This window comes from Microtus ochrogaster, chromosome 4 (genome assembly GCF_000317375.1).
Source record: "Microtus ochrogaster isolate Prairie Vole_2 chromosome 4, MicOch1.0, whole genome shotgun sequence".
Lineage (NCBI taxonomy): Eukaryota > Metazoa > Chordata > Mammalia > Rodentia > Cricetidae > Microtus > Microtus ochrogaster.
The window spans coordinates 44621152-44635270 of NC_022011.1; the positions used below are offsets into that span (position 1 = coordinate 44621152).

General features: G+C 53.3%; 1 protein-coding gene across 11 annotated transcripts in view; it reads left to right on the plus strand.

Moving 5' to 3' along the window:
- Dnm1 (dynamin 1) overlaps positions 1-14119 on the plus strand; it is a 46913-nt gene that overhangs the window by 8070 nt on the left and 24724 nt on the right. For 7 of the 11 annotated variants that reach the window (XR_003376576.1, XM_026777141.1, XM_005346071.3 and 4 more), the window contains exons 2-10: positions 5086-5159; positions 5829-5978; positions 6242-6445; positions 8083-8181; positions 8259-8419; positions 10346-10488; positions 10574-10709; positions 10803-10870; positions 13308-13446. Coding sequence is in view for 10 of the 11 variants with exons in the window: in XM_026777141.1 (XP_026632942.1) it covers positions 5086-5159; positions 5829-5978; positions 6242-6445; positions 8083-8181; positions 8259-8419; positions 10346-10488; positions 10574-10709; positions 10803-10870; positions 13308-13446 (1174 nt within the window). In the remaining variant the exon portion in view is untranslated. Of the gene's footprint in view, positions 1-5085; positions 5160-5828; positions 5979-6241; positions 6446-8082; positions 8182-8258; positions 8420-10345; positions 10489-10573; positions 10710-10802; positions 10871-11748; positions 11888-13307; positions 13447-14119 lie in introns of all 11 variants that reach the window. The other 4 variants (XM_026777146.1, XM_005346067.3, XM_026777139.1 and 1 more) reach the window with 1 other exon arrangement.

The following is a 14119-nucleotide window of genomic DNA, read 5'->3' on the forward strand; positions in this document are numbered from 1 at the left end:
CAGGCGGATCTCTGTGAGTTCGAGACCAGCCTGGTCTACAGAACTAGTTCCAGGACAGGCTCCAAAGCCACAGAGAAACCCTGTCTCGAAAAACCAAAATAAATAAATAAATAAATTAGGTGAAAAAAGAAAACTATTTCCATTTTGAAAACATAAGTTCCATTGGGGTGATGGCGCACACCTTTAATCCCAGCACTCAGGAGGCAGAGGCAGGTGGATCTCTGAGTTCGAGGCCAGCCTGGTCTACAAAGTGAGTTCCAGGACAGCCAGAGCTACACAAAGAGAAATCCTGTCTTGAAAAGCCAGGGCAACAACAACAAAAACATAGCATCTTTTAGTTAGTGTTAAAAATCAACACAAGAGGGAAGGAATAGAAGGAGGGAGGGAGCGAGGAAAAAGAGAGGGAGGGAAGAAAGGAGGAAGCATGGATGGAAAGACAAAGGGAAGGAATGGAGGGGAGCTGGGAAGGACGGACATTGCTCTGTGGGGCACCACCCCATCACCAACTTGCACCATGACCCTGGGCAGCAACCTTCTTTTGGGGATTCGGTGTCCCCTGTTGTCCAGTGAGCTGTAAGTGGGAACTGGGAAAGCTCCTTGTCCAACCTCAGTTTTCTCAACAGGGCATCTGAGTGTCCGCCCTTTGCCCACTAATCCCGGGCACTGGGGTGTGGATGGAGGCAGGTCCCACCCAGTCCCTGCGGGGGGACCATTACCACATGACAGGAGTCCACAGTTAGACCGCACCAAATGTCCAAGCATCAGCTCCATATTTACACGCTGCAGGGTGTGGGCTGCCTCAGGTCTCCCGGGCACCCTGGGAACAGAGAAGGTCTTGTTGCCTGTGGCAGCCTCACCTACTCCCAGTGTGTTTCTTGGCCTACAAAAATCTCTGTCCATCACTCTGGGTCGGTGCTTCAGAGGCCACCTCGGAGAACGACCAGCCCTGCCTGCCACTCTCAGGAGCTGCATTTGTCCTTGAAACCCCTCTTGCTCTCCCAAGCCACTGACTGGAAACCCACCTCCCACCTCTCCCCAGCTGATCATTCATGAGCCATACGAGCCGTGCTTGTCCATCCCTTAACTGAAGTAAACCCCAGGACCACCCATTGCACTGGTGGAGAGACAAACACAAGAGGGATGGTCACTCGTCTGCAGCCCCCAAGTGGGCACTCACAGGGCCAAACCTGCCTGCTCTTGGAGCCCAAGAAACAGGACAGAGCGGTCACCTGTCAGACGAGACATGCTACTTCTTTCATCATTTGCACCCAAACAGGGTCTGGAAGTCAGGGCACTGTAACGCCAAGCTTCGGATTCTGGAGCAGGAGTAGGGGAGTCACTTTGGCTCATTGGTGTGGTGTTTCGAGACTCCCCAGGGAGGAGATGACACTGCCAATTTATTTAGCAAGTAGGTGGTGCTGGAGGTCTTGAGAGGTGTCTGTTTCGTCCCTTCTGTGCTTCAGGTTTGAAGGTGTCTCGGCAGATGGCAAGGCAAGGGCTCCCCGTGAAATCGCCATCTGCTCGAAATGAGTGGGAGAGTTGGCAGGCCACCAGATGCCCTCCCATGCTGGGCTCCACACTGGCCTCTGGGGCTACGGGCCCGCACACTTTTCTGAAACACCTGCTCTGCTGTCCCTAGGACTAAGCAAGGTGGAAGGGTGGCTCTGACGGGGAGGTCAAGTCAAAGATGCTGACCCTGGCCCTTCTCCGAGAGCTGTAGAGACAGTGTTTCCAGCAGCGGAAAGAGCTGTTTCTTCTAGTGTGGCTGGAGCACCTACTATGTGTCCGGTTCTGTGTTTGCACGTGGGGACTCACTGGTCCTGCTTGCTGTCTGTCCAGATGTGAGGCATCTGGGTGCTCTTCTCTTTCAGCCCCTCTCCATTACTGTGGATCCTCAAACATCCTTGCCCTCTCTGGGCTTCGGTCCCCACTTCAGGACAGTGACGGGTGTTCTCTCTTCCCGTTTTAATCTTACCTTTTGTGGTGGCATGGTCAGGATTCAGTACCCAGAGGAGGGGAGGCAGAATTCTTGCTGGATTTTGGGGTACGCCTAGAGGAGGCTAAAAATGAAGGACCCTTCTTGTAGCCCCCTGTGGTCTCCACGTCCTGGGCATGGACTCGGTCTTTCTGCCTGAGAGGCCCCACAAACGCTCTAGCAACACTGTGACATTTCGCCACAGCTGAGCACGGTACAGATTTGGAGTGAAGGGGTGAGTCCAAGGGGAAGGCAGGGCTGGGATTTAAACGCAGGGCTTCTGCCTAGCGCTGTCTCTTAACCACCAAAATAGCAGGCTGTAGTGAAGTAACATAACAGTCACAAAGGGTCTGGTTGATTAATGGAAGATCTGTGGAGATCTGAACCGAGCACATTGAAGAACCAGCATTATATACCACACACACACACACACACACACACACACACACTATTTTTTTTTCTTTTTTTTTTTCCTTTTGGTTTTTTGAGACAAGGTTTCTCTGTAGCTTTGGAGCCAGTCCTGGAAACTAGCTCTTGTAGACCAGGCTGGCCTTGAACTCACAGAGATCTGCCTGCCTCTGCTTCCCCAGTGCTAGGATTAAAGGCATGTGTCACCACTGCCCGGCTCACACACTATTTTTCGAGGCAGGGTTTCTCTGTGTAGTCCAGGCTGGCCTCAAAATCAGAGACCCACCTGCTTCTGCCTCCCACATGCTGGGATTAAAGGTGTGCACCACCACTGCCTGTGGACTCTGACACAGACTGAGTGGGCTTCACATAGGGAGCCTGGCCCTCTGAGAGCTTGGTCCTGACCTCTGTGGCTTATAGGTTTCCGCTCTGAGGTGGCAGTGACTTGGGTCAGACTAAGCAGCCATCAGGAGGGCCTTGGAATTCCTGGTCTTCAAGGATCTCCAGAGCCTTCCACCCTCAGGCGTTCAGGGCTGTGTGGGCGCATCCACTCACAAAGAGGCCTCTCAGGAATAACTCCAGGGAAGGTCCACATCTCTGCGTGGGGAGGGCTCTCAGTGGGGAGTCCTACCCTTTCCAACCCTCCCGCAGTTTCCACAGCAACTGTTGTTGCCATGGTTTTTCTTGGCAAGCAACTGGTGAGGAAGAGGGTGGACTGGAGGCCCCTACACCCACCAAAGCCACTGCAAAACCAACTGTGCAACCTCCGCAATCCTGGGGACCCTCATACAGACGGGTGACCTCCTCCGAGGCATCACTGAGTGAAGGCTGGACATGAGGCAGGAAGTGTCCTCGGCACTGCTCTCCCTGGCCTTCCTGGCCATCTCTGTCTGACCGCAGGCGAGATGCTCAATCTGTTTACTTGCCTCCACCGCGCTGTGAGCAGTTGGGGTGGGGAGCTGGGTGACTCATCTCTCATCCTCACGGCCCAGCACAGGGCCTGGTACAAATCAGAGTCGATTCAATTATATAAAAGGCTAAGTCTGGCTCCTTGGACTTAGGGGATGGCACAGAGGGATGCAGATGTTTTCAGCCTCTGGGGTCCAGCAGACACTTGGGTTTGAATGCGAATCCCGTGGCTGGAGTGTATAGCCCAATAATAGAGTCCTTGCTCAGCACATTCGCGGATCTGGTTTTGAAGTCCGGCATTGAAAAACAAAGAAACAACAATAAAACCCAAACCACAACAAAACCCAAATGAATATAACAAAATTCACGTGAAATACAGTTCTGCTGTGTGACCGAGTGAGTCACATCCCCTCTCTGAGCCTCAGTTGCTTTATATATAAAATGAGAGTGTCTGGGGGAGTCTTGTTTGGTGACTAGGGGATTCTCTTAGAATGCATTGAGCACCTCAGGAGTACTGAGTCTTGGGCTGGGCCCAGTGTATGGTGGAGGACGGAAAGTACCAGCCCTGTCCTGAGATTAGCATGGCGAGCAGGAAACACATTTGTCTGGTACACGGAAAGTTTCCCCTTCCTTCCCCAGACCACTGACCCCCAGCAGCCTCACCTTTTCTAGAGGTGGCAGAGGAGAGAGCCCCAAGAGGGAGGGCTTGAACCTGCGGCCTCTAGGCCTGTCTATTCTTCCTGACCCTTTGCCCCTGAGCCTGGGGTGCAGGAAACATGAGCCTGAGTTGGATCTGAGCTGAGACTGAGTATCTGGTCCTCTCTTGGGCTCCTGGGTCTCTTCCGGGGATGAATGGCTGGATGGGTACGACCCCCCCAGGCCCAGGTCTGCTTCCCATTTCCTGGGTTCTGGGGGGTTCAATTGCTTCTAGTTCTAACACCCTGGTTCCTGGAAAGAGCTCCACCCTCCAGCCAGCCCATGGAAGAGTCATGGGTGGCAGAAGCGAGAATAGCTGACAGACAGAGTCAGCCAAAAGGACAGCTGAAGTTGGTATCAGTAGGAGCAGATGTTGGCTATAGACTGTCAGGTCTTGGGATATGGATGGCACTTTGGGGCCCCTCTGTGTGGTCCTTCAAAGGGGCTGAGTCCATGGGGCCTGGAGACCAAGAACTCTCCCGGAGCTGAGCCCAGGGTCCTCTCTGCTATATCCTGCAACTGGAACGTCTTTAGCGTGGGGGCAGCGGCTGCATCCTCCTCTCGGGGCACTTTCTGGCGCTCATGCGCTCCGCCCACAAAGCAGCTGGCATGCAATAGGTGCCCAAGAAGCCCGAGTTCTGTTCCCTGCCTCCTCCAGGCTGCGTCTGCCTTGTCTTCAGCTCTAGACAGATGGGGCCTGGGGAAGAGGAACCGAGCCTGTCTGTCCCAGGGGACAGGGAAGAGGGTGGTTCTGCTCTGATTTCGCTGAGATCCAACTGGTCACTGGGCTACCCTGTTCTTCATTTTTTTTCCTGAGCAGAATAACAGCGGCTAGAATGCTGACCGGGACTTCCTATTGACTCAGATTCAACATGGTATATATTTGAGGGGCGTCTGGGGAGTTGCTGCCCTAGCCTCATGGCAACCTGAAGCAATGACTTGGGGGAGCCCACTCCCTTAGTGACTTAATGTAAGATGCTGTGGGCCGGCCCTGTGAGGGGATTTGTGTCTCCTAATAGCAGGGCAGGTGCTCTCTGAGGAAAGGTAGCTAGCTGCCCCCAGATCTTGACCCTCTTCTAACCCCCAACTCATTGCAGGGACTTCTTGCCCCGAGGATCTGGCATTGTCACACGACGTCCCCTGGTCCTGCAGCTGGTTAATTCTACCACAGGTGGGTGTCCTCTGTCAGCAGCCAGGCGCGGCCCCTCCCTAAGGTGAAGTTCAGCCTAGCTACTGAAGCTGTGTGTAGAGTTACTTTAGATCCGGCCACCCTTCCCTCCTTAGGCCTCGATCCCAATCTAGACAGTGGGTATAAAACTAAAACGGGGGGCTGGAGAGATGGCTCAATGGTTAAGAGCACTGGCTGCCCTTCCAGAGGACCCAGGTTCAATTCCCAGCACCCACATGGCAGCTCACAACTGTCTGTAACTACCGTTTCACGGGACCCAAAACCCTCATGCACACATGAATGTGGACAAAATACCAATGCACATAATTTTTTTTTTTTTTTGGTTTTTCGAGACAGGGTTTTTCTGTAGCTTTGGAGCCTGTCCTGGAACTAGCTCTTGTAGACCAGGCTGGCCTCGAACTCACAGAGATCCACCTGCCTCTGCCTCCCGAGTGCTGGGATTAAAGGCATGCGCTACCACCGCCCGGCAATAAAATAAAATTTTAAACACACACACACACACACACACACACACACACACACACACTGTAAAATGAAGACTAGGACCGCTGCGTTTTGAGGTCACGGGTAGATTAAGGTAGAACAATGCCACCCAGGTGGGCTTCCCAGGTCTGATGCCTTCTCCCTTTCTCCTGACGGTTTCTGGAGCAGAATATGCCGAGTTCTTGCACTGCAAGGGGAAGAAATTCACCGACTTCGAGGAGGTGCGCCTGGAGATCGAGGCTGAGACTGACCGGGTCACGGGCACCAACAAAGGCATTTCGCCGGTACCCATAAACCTGCGGGTCTACTCGCCCCACGGTGAGGAGACCTGGCCCCGCCTTCTCCTTCTGGCTTCTTTGCCTAGCCACGCCCCCTAGACCAATTCCTTGGGCCCCATAGTTCTCATACTTGTTGCCCCGGGAGCTTCTGAGTCCACTTACTTCAAACCCCACCTGACTATCCCTCCCACTCTGACCGTGCCCACCACTAGATTCTCTTGAAGCCGACGGACCCTGTTATTTAACTCCGCCCACCTGACCACGCCCCCACCGTGGGCCTGCCCTTTTTGCCTCTCTATCCAGTGCTGAACCTGACCCTAGTGGATCTGCCTGGAATGACCAAGGTTCCGGTGGGGGACCAACCTCCCGACATCGAGTTTCAGATCCGGGACATGCTTATGCAGTTCGTCACTAAGGAGAACTGCCTTATCCTGGCTGTGTCCCCTGCCAACTCGGACCTGGCCAACTCGGATGCCCTCAAGATCGCCAAGGAGGTGGACCCCCAGGGTAGGTTCCTACCTGGCAGCTGATACACAATGCCAGCTGATATCTGGGCAGTAGTCTAGTTTTGGTTTAGAAGTATCTTTGAAGGGTCTAAGTAGAATAGTGTTGGGATCATCTACCTTTAGACTCATTTCAGCCGGCTGCAGTCGAGGCTCCCCTCCTGCAGAAGACCCAGGAATTGAGGCCAGCGCTGGCTACATGACTAGTTTGAAGGCAGCCTAGGTTACATGAGATGCAGTCTCAAAAAGCTAAAAGCTATATTTAAAAAAAAAATAAAGCCTTCAGGGTGGCTCACTGGAAAAGGTGCTTGCTGCCAACCATGACCTGAGTTTGATCCCGGGAATCCTTGAGGAGGAAGGAAACAACTGGCCCCTGCAAGTTTTTCCTGACATCCACATGTTTGTGGTGGCATAGGTGCACCCACGTACATAAATACGTAAATAAGTAAAAGCCTGGTGTACAGAGCAAGATCTAGGACAGCCAGGGCTACACTGAGAAATTCTGTCTGGAAAAAAACCCCAAAATAATAATAAATAAAAAATAAAGCATGATTTTGGCACTCAGTCTGGCACTACACACTCAGGATCCCATCCCAGGTGGAGGCAAAAAGATCGTGAGTATAAGGCCAGGCCAGATCAATTTTTTTGTTTGTTTTTGAGACAGGGTTTCTTTGTGTAGCTGTGGCTGTCCTGTAGATCATGCTGGACTTGAATTCACAGAGCTCCACCTGCCTCTACCACCCAAATGCTGGGATTAAAGACGTGTGCCACCACCAGCAGCTACATCAAATAAAACATAAGTAAAAAAATTATATTAGTATTTTTGCTGGCAGTGCCCACAGAGGCCAGAAGAGAGCATCAGATCCCCTGGAACAGATAGTTGTGAACTGCCGTGCGGGTGCTTAGAACTGAACTGGGGACCTCTGAAAGAACAGCCAGAGATCTTAACCACTGAGCCACCTCTCCAGCCCCTACAGATGTCAAGTTTGAAGCCAGCTTGAGTTTCATAGCCAGATCCTCTCTAAAAGAAATGGCTGGGTGGGGGGGGGGCTGGAGAGATGGTTCAGCGGTTGGGAGCGCTGCCTGCTCTTCCAGAGCACCCAGGTTCAATTCCCAGCAACCACATGGCAGCTCACAACTGTCTGTAACTTCAATTCCGGGGATCCGACACCCTCACACAGACATGCATTCAGATGAGACACCAATGCACATAAAATTTTAAAAATGGCATCAACCTGGAACTAGAGAGATGGCTCAGTGGGTAAGAGCACTGGCTGCTCTTCCAGAGGACCAAGGTTAAATTCCCCTCACCCACATGATAGTTCACAACCATCTGTAATTCTAGTTCCAAAGAACATGACACCCTCTTCTGGCTTCTGCAGGCACCAGGTGCACACGTGGTACAGACACATTTGTAGGCAAAACTCACATACACATAAAATGAAACTAAAAATAATTTCTTAAAAGAGAAATGGTATCAGCAGAAAAATCATTTTGGCCCCTTTGGATCATGACAGAGGGGCGGCTGAGAGGGCAAGGGAGTGGCAGAGGATGAGATCATAGTGTGGATGTTTGGGAATGCGCGGGATCTGGAGTGGGAGCAGGAGCAGGCGTGACAGCCCTCCTGTGACCACTCTCCAGGTCAGCGCACCATTGGGGTCATCACCAAGCTGGACCTGATGGATGAGGGCACCGATGCTCGGGATGTGCTGGAAAACAAGCTGCTCCCTCTGCGCAGAGGTAGGAGACACCGCCTGCCTTCCCTCCCTGACCTTCCTAGGAGGCTGCCTGCCCCTGACCTTCGCTCTGTCCCACAGGCTACATCGGAGTGGTGAACCGCAGCCAGAAGGACATAGACGGCAAGAAGGACATCACAGCTGCCTTGGCTGCCGAGCGCAAATTCTTTCTTTCTCACCCATCCTACCGCCACTTGGCTGACCGCATGGGTACGCCCTACCTGCAGAAAGTCCTCAACCAGGTAGGGGGGCAGACCTGGCCAGGGTCTGGGGAACCAAAAATAATCTCAAACGCATCTTTCCTTGTGTGTATGTGTGTATGTGTGTGTGTTATTTATTTTATACGTGTGGGTATTTTGTCTGTGTACCAAGTGCTTGTCTGGTGCCCAGGGAAGTCAGTAGAGGGCATCAGATCTCCTGGAACTGGAGTCACAGATGTGACCTGTCATGTGGATGCTAGGAACCACACCTGGGTCCTCTAGAAGAGCAGTCGATGCTCTTGACTGATGAGCTGTCTTTTTTTTTTTTTGGTTTTTCGAGACAGGGTTTCTCTGTGGCTTTGGAGCCTGTCCTGGAACTAGCTCTTGTAGACCAGGCTGGTCTCGAACTCACAGAGATCCGCCTGCCTCTGCCTCCCGAGTGCTGGGATTAAAGGCGTGCGCCACCACCGCCCGGCCTGATGAGCTGTCTTACCAGCCTGGTCTTCCCAGTACATCGTAAGGGTGACCAATGGAGATAGCATTCACCAATGCAAAGTAAACTGAGACCCAGGGAAAGGAGCCACTTGTCTCAGTCCCACGGGGCGTTAGTGGCAAGAATTCTGCTGACTTTTCCTGTCTTGGACCTGGAAGGGAAGCTCTGGGACTCCCGGTATGTATGGAAGACCAGGATTTTGTGTGGACGGTGGCATAGAGTAATGACTGGAACGTATTCAGCTGAACATCTTGGTGCTCTTGGCATGAGCAAAGAGGCTGACCTAAGAGCTGAAGAGATGGCTCAGAGGTTAAGAAGAGCACTGGCTGGCCGGGCGATGGTGGCACACGCCTTTAATCCCAGCACTCGGGAGGCAGAGGCAGGCGGATCTCTGTGAGTTCGAGACCAGCCTGGTCTACAGAGCTAGTGCCAGGACAGGCTCCAAAGCCACAGAGAAACCCTGTCTCAAAAAACCAAAAAAAAAAAAAAAAAAAAAAGAGCACTGGCTGCTCTTCCAGAGGTCCAGAGTTCAGTTAGCAGCAACCACATGGTGGCTCACAGCCATCTGATGCCCTCTTCTGGCCTGCAGGTGTACATGCAGAGAATGCATACATAAAATGTAAATAAATAATTTCTTTTATAAGGATCAATTAAAAAAAAGGAGGCTGACCCAGAAACCACGAACATTCCAGAAGCTTCCCTAGTTTACTTCCCCTTCTGGAGTGTGTAGGGGCTGTTGAGACTACCATAGATTTGGCTCTGAGTCCCAGCTTTGCCTGTTACTCACCCACCAGGATACTCAAACTCTTTGATGTTCCACCACTACCTCTGCCCCATAGTGTCACCACGATGGCTCAGGGAGGCAGGGTTTAGGGGAACCTAGTAGACTTAAGTGCCCGAACTTGAAAATTACCTGTGGGTAACAGGAACCCAGAGTATGCACGGGTTCTTGCCCGTTGGCTTTCCCTGCCTAAATGCATTTGGGGTCTGGAATCTAAAAACATTCAGCTACTCAAAGTTAGGTAGCTTCATGTATATCCGTGCAGATTCCTGGCTTCTGTTAGAAACTGAGCCACGGCATGTTAATTCTGACAGCTCATCTCTGTGAGCACCTGTGGAGTGCCAGGCCTCTGCAGCAGCGGTCCTCAACCTGTGGGTCGTGACGCCCCTCATGGCGGTCACATCAGACATCCTGCATTTCAAATATTTACATTCTGATTGACAACAGTGGCAAAATTACAGTTATGAAGTAGCAACGAAAATGATTTTATGGTTGGGATCACTACAATATGAGGAACTGTTTTTAAGGGTCACAGCATTAGGAAGCCGAGAACCACCGCTGCACAGCTCCTGACCTGGTCTTCCACAGAGACGTCCACACAGCCTCCTAGCATCACTTCCCCTGCCTGGGCCTGTGGGCATCTGGGGCTGTGACCTTGGTTTTAACCTTTTCTTTACCCACCCACCACACCCAGCAACTGACCAACCACATCCGGGACACACTGCCGGGGCTTCGGAACAAACTGCAGAGCCAGCTGCTGTCCATTGAGAAGGAGGTGGACGAGTACAAGAACTTCCGACCGGACGACCCAGCGCGCAAGACCAAAGCCTTGCTGCAGTAAGTCCCCCAACTCCAGGGCTGAAGCGCTCCAGCCCCACCCACCCTCCAGGGCCTCCTCAGGCCACGCCCCTCTCCCACACAGGATGGTCCAGCAGTTTGCAGTTGACTTCGAGAAGCGCATCGAAGGTTCTGGAGACCAGATCGACACTTACGAACTGTCCGGTGGAGCCCGCATTAACAGGATCTTCCATGAACGCTTTCCCTTTGAGCTGGTTAAGGTAGGGCACTGTAGTCCCAGGCAGGAGGGTGGGCCTGTCTCTACCTCCTGGGGCAGGGCTGGCCCTAACCAGTCTTCCGTCTGTCCACCGCAGATGGAGTTTGATGAGAAGGAACTCCGAAGAGAGATCAGCTATGCCATTAAGAACATTCATGGCATCAGGCATGTACTGGGACCAGGGTGGGTTCTGCACCCTGTTAGGCAGGGGCGCTGGGCTTGAAGGAGCCTCCCTCAGGTCTTCAATCCCTTAACCCCAACTTTCTGGCTCCCAGATCAACAGGTTCCAGCTAAAAGAGGTGGCTGGGAGGCCTGGGCTACCTGCAGCCTACAGCCCGCTGGCCTCCTTGGCTGTCTGTCCCTGGGAGTATGGCCTGGAGGTCACTGGATAGTGCTTGGGGTATAGCACCCAGATAGCGTTCTAAATCCTTTCACGAGGGTAGTTTTCACCATGCCAGGTGTTCCCAGTCTCCCATTAGCCCAGGTTCACCCATTCTACCTACTTCCCTCCTTAGGCTGGCCCTTAGGTGCTCTCAGGGACCCAGATCCTGGACGGTGCCATGCCCATGGTACCCCTCTGGGAAGGAGACAGAAGTAGCCTGTGCCCCTGTAGGCCTCGTGCTATATCTCGGCATGGCATCTATGTTTCCATAGCTGCATTTGACCAAAGTAGGAGACCTCATCTCCTAGTCCTAATAAGAAGAGCTCAGTTCCCAGAATGGCTCTTAAGGGGCCTCAGTTCTGTCATTTCCAAACAGTCTGAGGCTGTAGAACCTTTTACAGAAACACTTAAGATGAAGCCAAATGGCTGTAGAAGAGACTCAAACAGAGCTGTCTGGCCCAAGGACCACTCTGAGATGGAAAACCTCTCATTAGAACTCCCCTCCAACCCACTGACTAGATGGAGACACTGAGGCTCAGAGGGGGTAGTGGGCAGACTCCTCCCACAGGCACAGCTAGGGGCTGGAGAGGGACCCTGGCCTGGCACTCCTGGCCAGTGCCAGCCTGTGACACTGTGCCCTTCTCCTGCTCCGGGCGTTCAGAACGGGGCTGTTTACCCCAGACATGGCCTTTGAAACCATTGTGAAAAAGCAGGTGAAGAAGATTCGAGAACCGTGTCTCAAGTGTGTGGACATGGTTATCTCAGAACTAATCAGCACGGTTAGACAGTGCACCAAGAAGGTAACAGTCAGCCCCCGTCAGCCCTGCTTCGTCCCTCCCCGCACTGCTCAGCCAGGCTCTCCTTCCCCAATCTCCACCGCCTCCTCGGTAGCATGCACAGGCCTCAGCGGGGTGGGGAACCTGGACAGGGGAGCCCTCTGAGGGAACCTCGCCCACACCCTGATCCCCAGACCTGGGGAATCAAAGACTTGGACACTAAGAGCTCTCCCCTGGCCCAGAAAGAATGGTGTTTGAGGAAACCCTGGGCCTCTACCTTACCCGTAGAAGTGGGGTAACCTTCCAAAGCTCTCGGAGGGTCTTGGGGAAGCCTCAGCCTAGGGACATGTGGGGGACAGGTTCTTCCGGGGTGCTTTGCAGGAACCTGGGAAGCCAGAGTAGTGCAGAGGGCCAGGCCTGGCAGGTACCACATCTCGTTACTGTCCTTCATCCCCTCCATCCTTCCACTCTCCTTTGGGGACTGTCACTCAGGACTTCATCCTGTCCCTTCCACATTCAACTTTCCAGGGACAGGGCTGTCTCCTGCCAGGCAGCCAGCCTCACAGAACTGCCCAGGAAGTTCTCACAGCAGGGAAACTGAGGCTCAGGACATGGAGTAACTTACCCGGGGCCTTATCTGCTAAGAAGCTGCTACTGGGAGCGGAGGCTGCAGACTCTAAGTCCAGCGCTCATCAGTCCCACGGCTCCTCCACTGCTGCCTTGGCCTCTCTCCACCACCACCTCCTCTCACTGTCTTTCCTCTTCTCTCACTCTCTGTCTCTCCAGAGTCCCCACATGCCTGTTAGGAGTGAGAGGGATTCCCCTTGAGGAAGGAGGAGCAGGGGTAGGCAGGGATGGTCAGGCTGCTGCACCACAGCCTGGGCAGTGACACACAGCACAGCCTAGCAGAGGTAGCCAGTGGGGCTGGGCTTTGGAGTTAGGCTGAAGCAATCCAGGGATACCCCAAAGCCTAGATTCAAACAGGATGTATGGCTCGGTCCTGATCCGGGTCAGGTCCTTAGGAGGACACAAGGGTGTAGACTAAATTGGTACCAGAGAAGGGCAGGCAGGCTTGGTGCTGTTGAGGAGTATGCTTTTCTAGGGGGCATCCCTGGGGAGAGGATCTGAACTGCGGAAGGCGCTCTCAGAACAGGAGTTTGGTCCCTGACACCTCTGGCCACGACCCCAGAGCCCTGAGGGAGGGGATGCTTGGCAGCACCTGGCAGGTGCAACCCCGGGAGAGGTGGGGGGCTGGGTCCCACGCTCATGTTGTCTTCTGTTCTCTCTCTTTCTCTTTGTTGGTGTCTCTCTCTTTCCCCCATGCCTGTGCCATCCTCACCTACCCTTGAGCCCGGCCGCTTGGCTTTCACTCCCATCCTCCTCCCCTCTGCCCATCCGGCTGCTTCCCTCCCTGCCCCCTCCTCCTCCTCCTCCTCGGGTGCAGGACGGGCCTCTTCACACCTGACCTCGCTTTTGAAGCCACAGTGAAAAAGCAGGTGCAGAAGCTTAAAGAGCCCAGTATCAAGTGTGTGGACATGGTAGTCAGTGAACTCACGTCCACCATCAGAAAGTGTAGCGAAAAGGTATGGCGGCCGCCTGGGAGGGGCTGGGCCCAGCCGTCACTCCCTTCCCGGGGGCTGTGGCTTTCCATCTGCCTAGCAGACGTGGTGGCCTCTTGGCTCCCCATTGGGACCCAGGCACTCATTCAGGCCAGGCAATCGCTGGCCTTATAACTCCGGATCTACTTCCACTGAGCCTTGTCCCTGCCAGTAGGGCTCTACCCCACCCCACACTTCTCCTTTCCGTCGCTAGGATGATTGTACAGGGACAGCCACAGTGATGTCAGGGCGGAGGCTGTGTATCGCGCCGCTGCTCTGAGCTTCAGTGGGCTGAGTGCTGGGCCTTACCCTTACCGGCTGCTTTAGTTCCCTCAGCAGCTCTAAGAAGTGGATAGCATCGGTACCCTCCCTTTACAGGTGACCAGACAGGTCTCAGGAAAAGTAGAAGGGGATTTAGACTCAGGAAGAGAGCCCAGAGTCAGGGCCTCTGGGGATCGGAGAGCTGTCTCAGGACCTCAAATCCAATTTGCGCCAGCACATACTGGATTGCTCAGTGACAGTCTGTAGGAGTCAGGCCTGGGAACCTCTTTTGAGTTTTCTGTGACCTTTAGACACCTTTTCTTTATTTATTTATTTTTTATTTTTTATTTTTTTTTTTGGTTTTTCGAGACAGGGTTTCTCTGTGGTTTTGGAGCCT